At 40.6% G+C, this 14,541-nt stretch overlaps 1 protein-coding gene across 3 annotated transcripts in view; it reads right to left on the minus strand.

Moving 5' to 3' along the window:
* The window catches only part of LOC117426928 (tetratricopeptide repeat protein 28-like), a 435,334-nt gene that overhangs the window by 44,063 nt on the left and 376,730 nt on the right, over positions 1-14,541 (minus strand). For all 3 annotated transcript variants that reach the window (XM_059033326.1, XM_059033325.1, XM_059033327.1), the window contains 2 exons: positions 14,024-14,242; positions 10,773-10,938 (listed from right to left, as the gene is read on the minus strand). In XM_059033326.1, the coding sequence (XP_058889309.1) occupies positions 10,773-10,938; positions 14,024-14,242 (385 nt within the window). The remainder of the gene's footprint in view (positions 1-10,772; positions 10,939-14,023; positions 14,243-14,541) is intronic.

Here is a 14,541-nt window from a genome sequence, read left to right on the forward strand (position 1 = left end):
GGTCAAGGCATCTGTAGGCTAGTACAAGAGTCTTGAACTGGATGCGAGCGGTGATCGGGAGCCAGTGGAGCGAGCGGAGTAGTGGAGTAGCGTGGGCGAAGCGAGGCAGAGAGAACAACAGGCGGGCAGCAGAGTTCTGGATGAGCTGGAGCGGACGGGTGGCAGACGCAGGGAGGCCAGCCAAGAGGGAGTTGCAGTAGTCATTAACTGAACATGCAGGCTTTCCTTTGACACACTGACAATATAACATAAAGAACCCAAATACAAAGGAATACAGCTAGTGGTTAAGCATGGAAAGAATCAAAATGGTCTGAGGGCTCTAGGGAACATGCTTTATTCATTTCATTTAATGGGAGCTGGAAAGAATGTTTTTAGGAACTTGGAAGCAATTTACATCTAATTCCCTATAAGTGAGATTTCTTTTGTTACATTGGGAAATTCCAAAGTTTAAATACCCACAGCTTCAATTATGTTAAAAACAAATTCTTAGTCATTTTAGCTGACAGAATAGCTCCATAAAAGTTCTCTGCCACGTGCATCCATTCATTATACAGGTCTCAAATATGCAGTGTTGAAAGAAACCATATTATAACAAACATGTATTTTCATTTTTAAATCTGGTACTACATTAGGTTAAATACATCTCTGTTTGCAAGCCAGGTTTTTAGACGGTCTTGTACTTCCTGTGTCATTTTACCTGGAGGGTAATACTGTCCCCTGATTTAGGTGTTGTGAGTGGAAGCTTTAATGAGCCTTCCATTCTCACAAGCACCAAACTTGGCATGGAGTGGCTTTTTTTTTTATTTAAACAAGCATTTCATGTAACATTATAGCCTATTTATTTGTAATGTTAAAATGAATACACAGGCTGTAGCTGCATAACATCATTATGTTAATATCCCTGCTGGTTTGTGTGATTTGTGACAGCAAGCATATTTACCCTGCAGAGAACCACTGGATTTGATGCCAAATCTTGGCATGGCTCCCCCGCTGCCAGTTTCTGCCCAAGGGGAAGCTGAGTAAAAATGAAGACCCTGGTCTTTCTCAGCAGGAGATGAGGCCTGTTTGAGACACAGATAATCTCTTTTCCATAGTCCCCTGGTGCGTTTGAAGACTGCATGTTTATCAATGCAGCACACATGGCCGAGTGCTGCTAATCCATACACATTCCTCTAATGACTGCACTGGATGGAGCCCATGCCGCACTCATCTTCCATCTATTAGAGAACCTCAGGTTTTGTGATACGGTTCCTGTCTCTTAGTAATTACACACATTTCATAGGCCCCTGACAGAAATAAGATGGGTTTGAAATGCAGACCATTGGGACCACAAAACAAATTTCACGTGTGAACTGAGCTGTATTGAAACACAGGCCTCCATAGGGAAAAGGCATAGGAGTAGTGAATTAGCCTTATATCAGAGTTAAAATGTCATTAAAATTGCTTTTTGTTACATTCCCCTGATTATTTTATGGGGTTCTCAATGTGAGCGGTTCTGAGTCCTGTCGCTCCCACATCGTGTTCTTATTGTTCTTCTCTAAATCTATGTTTACCCAACTCTGAGATTGTACCGGGACTGAACAGCCTTCCTGTTCCATTCAAGTCACGTGCCAATGTGACTGATCCGCTCACCCCAACTACTACATCAAGACAGAGAGAGTAGGGGGCTGACAGAGATGAAAGATTACATTGTCACATGATAGGAATGGAATGACTGTTAGTCCCAGCACTCTGGATTCTCCAGACAAGGTAATAACTCAATATGGGAGAAAAAGAACCCAGAGGCACTCAGAATAATCACAAACACCACCCTATAGACATGGATGTATAAAAAATTCAATTCAAATCACATTTCCAACGACTTACTCTTTGTACTCAATAATGTATATTTTGACTACAAATCAGCTGCAAATGCATGGTACTAAAACATATAAAAGCGTACTTATGAAAATACATTGAATAATGATTGTGACACAGACAGAATGATTCTTGGTGATAAATCTCCCTCCTGACCTGTGACGGTGCTGTGTAAAGCGAACAGAGTGCCCTGGACTGGATGTCCAGACAATTAATTCCCAGGGCTCGGTGGAAATCGGGCATCTAAAAAGGGCTACGGCAGGATTGGAGGAGCGGTTACAATTGTTAACCAAAGGGCCATGGTACATAAGGGGATGTAGCGAGGTGATCTGTTTCTTTGTATGGTTAACGCTGAACCGGAAGGAGAAAGTAATTGTTATCGTGAGTGTTTTGTTTGTTTTGTCTTGTCTAAAATCTACTTGTTTGTTGTTATTAGACGGCTAACACGATCCAGAGCTGTCACTACAGGCCAGCACTAAACCCAGACAACACTGCACTTGTTCGTGATAAATTGTATTTTCACCACGAGCACTACAGCACTCACTTTGGACTTGTGTTGGCAATGTGTTACTAACCCAAAAAAGATTCTTCAGCTAATAGATACATTTCCCCCCAAATCCAATTTAAATGCAATAAATATTCAATCAGAAAGGGTAAGGTTTTTTTTCCACAGTAAAGGACTTAACATCTGTTCTGTGATAGCAGATTTGGCAAGATGGAGAGAGAGAGAGAGAGAGAGAGAGAGAGAGAGAGAGAGAGAGAGAAAGAGAGCTAGCAAAGAAAAGAATAAAAGGAACAAGAAAAATGTTTCAAACTAGCATTTGTTTTATCAGAAATTGAAGTGTTTTCTAAAGAGGTTGTTAATTAATATAACATGGGATTTAAGAAAGGGTAGGCACTAATCAGGTTTGTCCCACTCAAGCCTGAGGAGTTGAGATGTTGAGGAGTTGAGGTGCTCAGTACACAAGAACACTCCTACAAACATCGCTACACCAGATTCCAGAGCCTGAATCTCTACTAACTCATTCCAAGACGCTTAGGATCCAATATTGCCACCGCTAGTGGTTTGAGGTTTGGTGATTCACACTGGGAATGTTACCATATAACCTATATTTAGGGGCCTCATTCAAAACTGGGGACCCTGATGCATTGATCGTGTCTGTATGTCTGTCACATTCTAGAAACACATAAATGGCCTTGATTTTGCACCAACCTTCATCAAACATTTGTCATGCACTCCTAGCCTATACATACTTCGGATTGAATTTGACTATAATTGGTCTAGTATACATGCAAACATTACACCTTGCAATTTGGTCTTGGCTAACTGGAATAAAGAAATGAATGTACTGAGCTGAGGGTGGTGCTCAATTCAAACGGTCTGGGTTGTTCAGATTCTCCAGGCTCACCAGGATAAAGACCTTGGTGTTGTAACACACTCATCGCTGTCAGCAACCACACAGTGTGGGGAAGCAATCAAAAAGGCAAATAGAATGCTTGGGTACACAGCCAAAAGTGTAGAGTACAAATCAAATGAGGTTATGATGAGGTTGTATAACGCAATTGTGAGACCCTACTTAGAGTAATGTGTCCAATTCTGGTCACCACAGCACCAAAGGGACACTGTGGCCCTGGAGAGAGTCCAACGAAGAGCAACCTACGCTTAATGGACCGAACTACGAAGATAGGCTGAAAGAACTGAATCTATTTAGCCTGTAACAAAGACAAATCAAGGAAGACTTAATTGAAGTCTTTAAAATCGTAAAAGGAGTTGGAAAAACGAATCCTAAACAATACTAAAAACCAGGGCCATAGGACACAATTGAACATTAAGTGGAGACAGACTAAGGACAAAGGGTAGGAGACACTACATCACACAGGGAGGGGTGAGGGTTTGGAATGGGCTACCTAGTCATGTTGAGGCATAATCACTTGGATCCTTTTAAGACCAATTTTACAAAGTTCTGCGATACATCAGCTACTGAGAACTGGATGAGCTTAGATGGGCCGAATGACCTCTTGTTCGTAAATATTTTTATTTTCTTTTGTTAACCATCCCTAATATGAAACTCAAAATACAGTAAAACACAGTCACAAACCAAAGTGATAACAATCTGACATTCAGAATAGGTCATTCAACATCATATTAAAAGCAATTGTTTGCTGAAAGAAACACACATATGTACTTAGTTACTAAGATTACAGAATGGTCTTTCATTTCATCACATGACCTGAGCTGGTTGAACACATTTAACAAATGTTTCAACAAAACTGCCTATTTAAATTTAGATGACAAGGTAAACTTATTTCTCTATTTATAGGTCAAAAATGTGCAAAATACTCTTCTGACTCAACAGGGTAAATAAATCACATTGTTTTACTGGTTGAACTTGAGTGCTGCTCCACAGAGCCCCAGCTGTTCATTAACTGAATCAGACTTGAATCTCCTGAGGTCACTGGACTGATACATTTCAACCTCTGGACAGACTGCACTCAACAAAATGGTTCCTGCTGCTGGCTTTGGCTCAGGATCTTTTAGCTCTTTTCATCAAGACTGCCATAACATGCAGATATGTAAAAACGATGCAGTGTTCTATGGTGTTGTTCATGTAAATATGCGAAGGTATACATATGAAAATGTGTCTACAAATATTCCCGAAAGAGTAGTATATCCTGTTTGATTTCTATATGTTAAACATATTTAAAAATAGGAGCGTGGTTTAGGACTGCCAATAAAAAGTTGTAATGTACAGAATCGTATCAATATGAGACTAGAATAGTCCAAACACAAAGATAGACAAGTTCGAAAACAAAGATTGTTCAAAAATGTGTCTAATTTCATCAACTGTCACAGCCAACCGTGGACGGGAGCTCCCAGGGGGCGGCGCTCAATTGGCCGAGCGTCGTCCGGGTGGAGGGAGGGTTAGGTCGGCCAGGGTGTCCTCGGCTCACCGCGCACCAGCGACCCCTGTAGTCTGGCCGGGCTTGCCTGTAAGCTGCCCAGAGCTGCGTTGTCCTCCGACGCTGTAGCTCTGAGGCGGCTGCAAGGTGAGTCTGCAGACTGTAAAGAAGCGGGCGGCTGACGGCACACGCTTTGGAGGACAGCGTTTGTTCATCTTCGCCCCTCCCGAGTCAGCACAGGGGTGGTAGTGGTGAGCTGAGCCTAAAAATAATTGGGCATTTCAAATTGGGGAGAAAATAATAAAAAAAACTAATTGGCAACGACTAAATTAAAAAAAATAAATAAATAAATAAAATAAATAATTTCATCAACTGCATTTTATTGGAATTTTGTATAAAAGGAAATCAGTTGAAATTATAGTAACCTTGGTGTGTGGTTCAGGGGCGGGAGCTATGGCTCCTCTCCCCTGTTCTGCCCCCATTAAACTATCTCTCAATCTCCCTATTTACACCCAGGTCACACCCATATTCTCCTTTTTGTTTAAGAAGCACAGTACTGTATTTCTTTTTTTATATATAACATTCGCTCCAAACAAGCCCGATCGAGACCCTTACAATACAAACAGAAACCATCAGAATGAAAATAGGGGAGCAACTGAGTCAATTTGAGAAGGACACCAAACCAATGAACAAGGAACAGGAACCGACAAATAGTACAGCTCTGAAAGTAGACAGCACACGTAACAATCACAGGGGGGCAGAGCAACTAGTCATATATGTCTTTATACATAATCCGGGCCTCGGTGAGCAAGTCCATCACTTCAAACAGGACATGTTGCCACCTCAACCGCCACAGCTCAACTGAGCTTCAAAAATACACCATTCTCACGAGTCCCGCCCCCGGGATACAAAGAACCAAAGAAATTAAAGTTCCTTCGGTCATACAACCAATAACAAGACACTGACATACCAATAGATCACTGCAGAAGGACACGACAGTCACGGGAAAAAAAGAATTAAGTAAATAAAAAATACATAAAACTCAATGAAGCACTGTATATAAATCTAATATGCCACGGCCTAAGTGAAAATATCGGATTTATTTTTTCCTTTTTAGCCTAACAAGGCTAACTTGTAAAATAAATTAAATATTGTCATTTGGGAAATGTCATATCCTCTCTATATATGTTAAATAGATCCAGAAAACACACGCAGAGATTTCAGAAAGAATGCATAATGAATACAAAGACAAGCTTTCTAATTTGGTGCGTGTATAAGGTGATCTGTGTAGTGAACTCTGCACTGAATGCTTAACATTCCACTGATGCTCTTTGTTCAATTTGTGCGGTGAAATGAATACTACAGCTTTAAATCCAAATCTCATGAATACAATGCCGCTGAATATAAGTGATGAGGTCCCGTCGCTCCCTGGCACACTGATCTCATGATGTATTTCAGGATCTCTCTTGTGGGTTTCAGAGGTGGCATATTGCACCCGGTGAAGTGGAAAAGAGCTCCTGGCATCCTATCGAACCACTCAATGATCCTTTAATACAGCAGGATTAAGCCAGCCAACTCTCACAATCTCATCCCTCCTGATTAATGAACTTGGAGCGTGAAGAACCATTTTTGAAATATTAATCAAATAAATCAGTTTTCCGACAATTCCGTGCGGGAACCCCTTTCATTGCTTGTTATATTTGCAAAAGATCCCTTAAGAATGACTCGTTCTCAAATTAAAAATGCTATCTGTTCTGTGAAAACTATGTCATTATGTGTTGATCGCTTTCACTTCAATGGTACAATCAGACCGTATGATCTACAGCACAGAAGATTACTTCTTTCTTTTTAGCAACCGGATAGATTATCTGTATGTCCCTTTGTCTGGAGAATCATAAATGCTGGGACTGAAAAGCCATTCAAAATCACTCCCTCTCTCTGTCTTTATGTATGTAGAGTAGGTAGGTGGGGCTAAGAGGGTTGAAAAGTCACACTGTCACATGGTTTGAATGGAATTAGGAAGGCTGTTCAGTCCTGACACTTACGATTCTCCAGACAAGCTCAAAGCAGCTCATAGAAGCTCATAGGAGGACAGACTTAGAGAAACATGTCAAGACAATATGGGGACAGCAGAATACAAAACCACTTAGAATGAGGCAAACACTATCAAATAGTAAGGGAAAAAAGGCACTTAAATTGACATTTGAAGCTAATACTATATATAATGTAATTTCACGGGACAGGAGCAAGGGCTGTGAGAGGTAAGCCCTGGGAGTTGAAATAGGAATTCTGTGCTTGTGACTTTAGGAAGATGACCTCCATGGCTGGGAAGCAAGCGCTACTTCTTATTCCCAGCACATCTCCACTCTGGCACGCACTTGCAGATTCTTCCTGAGCAACATCCGAAGAATCCGACCCTTCCTCACCAACTATGCTACCCAGCTCCTGGTCCAGGCCCTGGTACTCTCCCGCCTAGACTACTGCAACTCCCTCCTGGCTGGCCTCCCTGCGTCCGCCACCCGTCCGCTCCAGCTCATCCAGAACTCTGCTGCTCGCCTGGTGTTCTCTCTACCTCGCTTCGCCCACGCTACTCCACTACTCCGCTCGCTCCACTGGCTCCCGATCACCGCTCGCATCCAGTTCAAGACTCTTGTACTAGCCTACAGATGCCTTGATCAGACTGCACCCAGCTACCTCCAGACCCTCATCTCTCCCTACACCCCCACTCGACCTCTCCGCTCCGCCTGCACTAGAAGACTGGCTCTACCTCCGCTACGCTCCCCTGCCTCCCGAGCCCGCTCCTTCTCCACCCTTGCTCCGCAGTGGTGGAACGACCTTCCTACAGATGTCAGGACTGCCCAGTCCCTGACCACATTCCGGCGCCTCCTTAAGACTCACCTCTTCAAACAGCACCTGTAGAACTCCTCTGTTGTATCCTGGGACACTATCACCCTTCATTTAAATATGCTTTATTTTGCTCTTATCTGCCCCCTATTTTACTGCATTTAATCCTGTACCTCAGAATATTGTAATCTCCCAAGTGTTTAATCTGTAGTATTTTGTACTTAATCATATCCTGATGTAACTATCACTACTTAATCATATCCTGATGTAACTTTCACTATTATCTGCTGTATTATTGAATTGTGGTTTGTCACACTTGAGAATTATTGTATTTCTTGTTCTTATTGTATGACTTATATTGTAACACTTGAATGTATTTGTATTTGCTTGCGATTGTAAGTCGCCCTGGATAAGGGCGTCTGCTAAGAAATAAATAATAATAATAATAATACTTCCCCCAAGGGGAAAATGAAGAGAAGGATAGAGGATACACTTGTAAGGGGGTAAGTGAACGTCACTTACCCCCAGAGGGAGACAGTGCAGAGGTGGCGCTGCGTTTTGGAAGAGGAGGGGAGGAAGGTGGAAAATGCAAAAAGCAAGACAGAGAATGAGTGTTTGACCCAGGGCTTAAATAGGGAGGTTAATTGATAGATTGGCTGGATGGACTAGGGAGGAGCACCTGCTCCTACCCCCCAAACCACACTCAATGGTTACAATAACATTGTTTAGTGTCTAACATTTTTTTTATTCTCAATTAATGTATTACTTAATTGCAGCTTTACTGTTATCATCTATCGATTATTATAATAACTACTATACTACAATTCTGCATGTGACCTGGGTCAGCTTACAAATATCCGGCATGTGACCTAGGAAAGAGGACCTCAGCAACGGTGCCAGTGTTTGTTCTGTACTAATTAAAAACAGTAATAGATTACAAAGCAGGAAGTGAGGCACAATACCCGCGCCAACAGAATTAGCAACGGTTGTCTACTGTTTATGTCACGCTCCATCTTATGCTAATTTCAATTTCTACCTCTTCAAGACTGGTTTAAAATATTATATTAGCATTGCTTTTTTCCGGTGAAGCATATGAATAACATTTAGTTTCCAAAATTTGTTTCTTCACCGTCCAACACTCTTCTTAAAAAAAATGCCACAACTGCCTGTGTTTTCCACATACCTGGCAGTCAATTCAGTGTAAATGCACATTATTTACTCTTAGCCTTCTCAAATACAGCTGTGTTATTTCATTTACATGGTACAATATTACTCATTTGACACCACCGGTTTTAAGCAAAGTAACTTTATAACTAATGACTTTAAGTTTTCTGTTTACAGGGACTTGATAACTAAGTTACATTGACACATATTTGCATTGACCTTTTACGGCATGTAAAACGCAACTCCAGATTAATAAGAGACCTTTAGTTTCCAACAGGGAATATAACAGCATGAAAAACAAGATACCAGCATCAGAAAAGGGGGTCCAGTCGCTCTCAGGGAACAATGCTAATTGCTTTTGCAATACATAAAGACAGTAATTCCACACAGCTGGGAACCTACAGTGGCACATTCATACCACAACATAAAGAAATGAAATTGCTGCTGCTTTTATAACTGGTGTATTGGGCTTGGCTTCTAATATGACAGTAATATACAACAGGACAGGCTCTGAATATCAATCCCTGTGGACCTGAGGTAGGTTCAGCTTACAGTTTCCATCTGGACACAATACCCCAGGGACCGTGACCGCCTCTTTCTAATACTGTCTCTCAGCGCCTGGTCCCTTCCCTTGGCATGCTCTGCTGTAAATACACGCTCGGTGCCTGAGGGCTATTGGAACAAACTGACTGAAGCAGATTATCCCACTTCTAACAGTGGAAAATAAAGCATGTGCAATGCTCAACTTGAGAATTGGCTCAAGAGAAGAATGGCTTTCATTTTCCTTTGCTTGCAAAAACCTTATGAAAGTACGTCAGCGGCAGGCATATAGCCACGTAAATGCAAGCCTGTAGATAAAAAATCAGAGCTATCAATTAGATCACTATCCACTGATTGCGAGGGGTAGTTAACTGTAATATATCTTTGTGCGTGATACTATAGGAGTACCCGCATAAAAATGTTTCATCAGCTGCCGCGGCCATGATTGTACTTACATCAACTAGATGTGGTCATCAATCAGGAAACCCGGACGGAGCACGCAGCCCGGTTTGAAAAATACATTGTAAAAAAACATAACAAACTGGATTATTCCCCGGTTTAGCAGTTCATTTTGAAATTCCAAAGAAGCGCAAACTATATACAGTCAGTTTTCTTCAATGTGCACAACTTATTTACATGTTGTTTGCCAGGAATACAAGCTTGTCTATGGCTGAACAACTACGATTGCAAGTATTTAATTAAAGTATTTTTTGTATAAACCTCCCCATTTTTGTTTTATATGTTGCATTTCACAGGGCTCTATATATAACTAACCTCCAAAACAACTGTTTATCATTTTAAAAAAGCCAATTTGTTAATAAATCTAGTAAAGCTAAAGCAATTAACCAAAATAATATATATATATATATATATATATATATATATATATATATATATATATATATATATATATATATAACCAATCACCATCTTGGTGAGGGTGGCTGCAAGAGGCAGCCATCTTGGGAATGTAATTGGGGTATTATTATTATTATTATTATTATTATTATTATTATTATTATTATTATTATTATTATTATTATTATTATTATTATTATTATTATTATTATTATTAAGCAGCAGTGTGGAGTAGTGGTTAGGGCTCTGGACTCTTGACCGGAGGGTTGTGGGTTCAATCCCCAGTGGGGGACGCTGCTGTTGTACCCTTGAGCAAGGTACTTTACCTAGATTGCTCCAGTAAAAACCCAACTGTAAATGGGTAATTGTATGTAAAAATAATGTGAAATAATGTATAATGTGATATCTTATAACAATTGTAAGTCGTCCTGGATAAGGGCGTCTGCTAAGAAATAAATAATAATAATAATTATTATTATTATTATTATTACTGTACATCCTTAATTGCATCTCCTTATCTCTTCAGATTCTGATACTTTCAAGCCCCAGTCTGTTTGCACTGCACACTACTCCCAGCTCTCATGCTTGAGATGCCTGTCCACACTGACCTGGTGTAGTGGGACTCAATGCCCAGAGCCTCCCTCACGTTGCTGATGTACTGTTCCAGCGTGGAGCTGCTCACACTCTGCAGGCTCATGCTGCTGCTCTCGTGGGGGTCAGCACTGCTCTCCACCAGCCCCTCTCCCAGGTACACCTCGTGGAACTTCAGGATCCCTGAGGGAGCAAACACAACAGGGAGCTACTGTCACACTTCAGTGTCTGAGACATGACTCAATCCACATCCGGGGCAGGGAAGCGGGAGCCAGAGCCAAGCAGGTGGCTTGCTGCTTCTCTGAATTGTGCTCAAGGCTCCTAAGAGCACTAACAAAGAGCTAAGTCGAATGAATAGGCTTGGCACGAGGTTTTCTTATGCTCGGAGACCAGTGGACAGACCTGTCTTAATATTACTGAAGTCAGTTGCCGGCACATTCTAAAGGGACAGATTTGTGTAACACTTTACAATAAGTGTATCTATTTACTCAGTATTTAAATAGTAGTTATGTAGTAAAATACATGTGCACTTGCACATAGTTACAATGTTATTATGCATAGTTACAATGTACTTAATGTGTATTTTAACTCTAAACCCAACCCTAACCCTTTTCTAATACAATTGTGTAATTACTTATATCGGGCAAAACCAACTTGACAAAATTTGGAGCTCAATCAGCTACCAGGTACAGGACAAGCATAGATGGGCCACATGGCCTCCTCTTGTTCGTAAATGTTCTTATGTTAATTATTAGTACAGTCTTCAGAGGTTTGGGGTAATCAAAGTTTTTACTATATAGGGCTCCACTCACTTTGTTAAGTTTAAAATAAACATGTTTGGGATAATTTACTTTATTATGCTACTTTCAAAAATACCTCTGATCTCTGTTATGAAAACATATGGCACAGGTTGCAGTACTATATAATGTAGTCTTCTTCAGCACTTGAAATGGGCTGCTACTTACTACAATATCCCAAGAGACGTTCCAGACGCTCTCTTGTGAAATGTGGTAGCTTTATTTTCATTTGGTGAGAGTGATTACACTGATAGTCCTAAAACAGCATGGCACTGTTTACAGTGCGCACCTGTTTCTTGTTTGCTTTACTAAACCAGAAAATCTCCACTGAGATCAAAATGTGTTGCCTCCAGGTGGTTCTTTAATTAATTAGATGGCAGGTTTGTAATAAAAACAAATGCTAATTTTCTTTTATTTTTACCTAAAGGATTATATTACCTGGCTGACTAAACATTAAGTTTAAGTACATTTTCCCATACCCAGGCCATTTGGTTAATATTACACAGGGAGCGATGATAATTAACGTTAGCAGTAATGCAACTTTTAAGCTGAGGGAACACAAAGCCACTGTGTGCCTTGGAACACTAGGTTTCAGGCCACTGCATGGCACACAAGGGGAGACTTGGGGTTTGATACAGCACAGTTGCCTCATACTAGGTGCCCTAGAACCAGGTAACAAGCTACTGTTCCTGAAAAAGTGTCTTTGTGTTCCCTTAGTTTATAAGTTAATTGGTACAGTTGACCCTGTGAGTGTCTTCTTGTTAGCAAAAGTGAGAAGTGTGAATTAAGATGACACACTTATACCATAAGAGTACAGGGTCAACTACACATATGTACTTCTATTCAAAAGAAGAATATAATACATAGTTCATGTATGGAAAAATCATTTTGATGTTTTTTTTTTTTGGTTTACAATGATAATGTAAACAACTTTGCTGTTGTAGAACATATGTCTGAAATTAAAGACAGCAAAGCAATGTGGTGTTCCTTTGGAAATGAGCCACAAGGCTGGCACTAGACACTTCCAGAGGATGTTGTAGGGTTTTATTAAGGATATTTGCAATCTAGCCTAATAACCGCTTATTTCTTCTGTTGCATCTCCAATAAACTTTAACCAGAGCTAAAGAGTGTTCTTTAGTATGGTACACAGTGTCAATTCTTGTGTTCTTCTTCATCTCCTACATTGCATCATGCAGGCATAAAGTTGGACAAAGAAACAAAGGGTAAAGTTCTATAAAGATTTTCCCTACAAGTAACAAGTCTGTTTGCTATCAGAGTTGTTTTACCTTTAATGGAATTACCAGAGGGTATATTTGCAATAATGAACTTCTCTGTTGCCACTTGCTTATTGTTTCCATGTGTATTGAATCCTATGTAAGTCATTTGTCCTACATTGCATTTTTTTTAACAACTTCATCTTTAAAAAGTTGTATGAGTTAAAAAGTTCTTATAAGAGGTTCTTCTAATTGATGTCCCTCCTGTAATAATCAATGGTTTCTTTAGTAATTACCAAACACCTTCAGGGTAAATGAAGCAAGTAGACCCTGACTTTCCATTCCTAACACAGTTCAATGCCTTCTTCTCCTATGGAGAAAATTACACAGGACTGTCACTCACATCTGTAATGCTAAATTACCCTAAGAGCTTTTGCATTATACATAATACATCTCCGGCTGTGAATGCAAAATTAGAGCTTGAAACTTGCACCAGCGCTGCAACCAGTCCTGGGTTTCAGAACTCCCCTTGTCAGGTATTGAAATGAGCACATGCCAGGAGTTTAAACAATCAGACTCCTGGTAAATCTGCTCTCAAGGGATCACACTTCTCATCACAGCTTGAATCAGTCCGTAGGTTTACTGACAGAAGTTGTTCATGCAGCTATAGGGAGGGACCATTTGTTAAGCATCAAACTACTGGATCTTTAAACTACTGATTATTTAAATAATATACTTAAAGTTCTGAAACCCAGAGTTTCCAGCCATGGTTTCAGAACGATAACAGTAACACCCTGACCTACATCCTCTGAGGACACAAGACAAATAGACAGAGGTGACTCCATGAACCCCAGATACTCTCATAGCTAAACAATGTTCTAAACACATTTCATCACAATTGGCTACGTGCTTCTCTAGATATATGTAAACATTAATGCGTGACATAAAGACAGACAAGCACTTCTCTAGATATACTTAAAGATGTATGTGGATTATACAGACAGGCTCCGATATACTCCCAATATCTCGTGCATCTCTCTAAATAAACGCTCTTAAGTATGACATACTTATGGCTGTCTGCTCTATATTCCCGTCGCCATGGATAATAATTGTCCAGATTAAAAAACAAAACATATAAATGTTTTCCATGAAAAAGGCCCATTTTCTAAGCTGTCTCGAGTGTGTCTGCATCCACACTGTAAACACAGCAGCACACAAAGGACCCAAGAGAGTAGAGAGGATGAGGCCCTTGCTTACCTGCCCCAGGCGCCAGGAGCCAGCTGTAGAGATAGCCGGCTGCCAGAGAGTAGTAGAGCACCAGCCCCCGCTGGCTGTTGACCGTCTCCAAGATCTGGTCGATGGTCACTGGGGAGTAGGGGTCCGAGTCCTGCTGACCGGTCTGTCGTTCTACCAGCAGGTCAGCAAAGGCCCGAGTGCGGCCTCTCTCGGCCACCGCCAGCGCTTCGTCATGGTGACCTAGTCAAAAACAAAACCATTCAATACAGAGGCACAAACAAACCAACACTTGGCCAATTACCCAGGATAGGATGCTAACCAGAGGTCCTGTTCAAATAAACTCCCACTATTTTTGTATTTGTTATTATTATAAATATTTTTGATGTAGAATAAGATTTTAAAAACACAAACAGTTTCCGAGAAGGCAACACTGTTTATGTCCTATCACAATACTGTACATTAACTTCATGTATTACTTGTAGCATCAAGAACATGGCTTGATAATCCATTCTATACCCTTTAAAGATGTGTCTCGTGCT

Source organism: Acipenser ruthenus, chromosome 11 (genome assembly GCF_902713425.1).
Source record: "Acipenser ruthenus chromosome 11, fAciRut3.2 maternal haplotype, whole genome shotgun sequence".
In the NCBI taxonomy this organism is placed as follows: Eukaryota; Metazoa; Chordata; class Actinopteri; order Acipenseriformes; family Acipenseridae; genus Acipenser; species Acipenser ruthenus.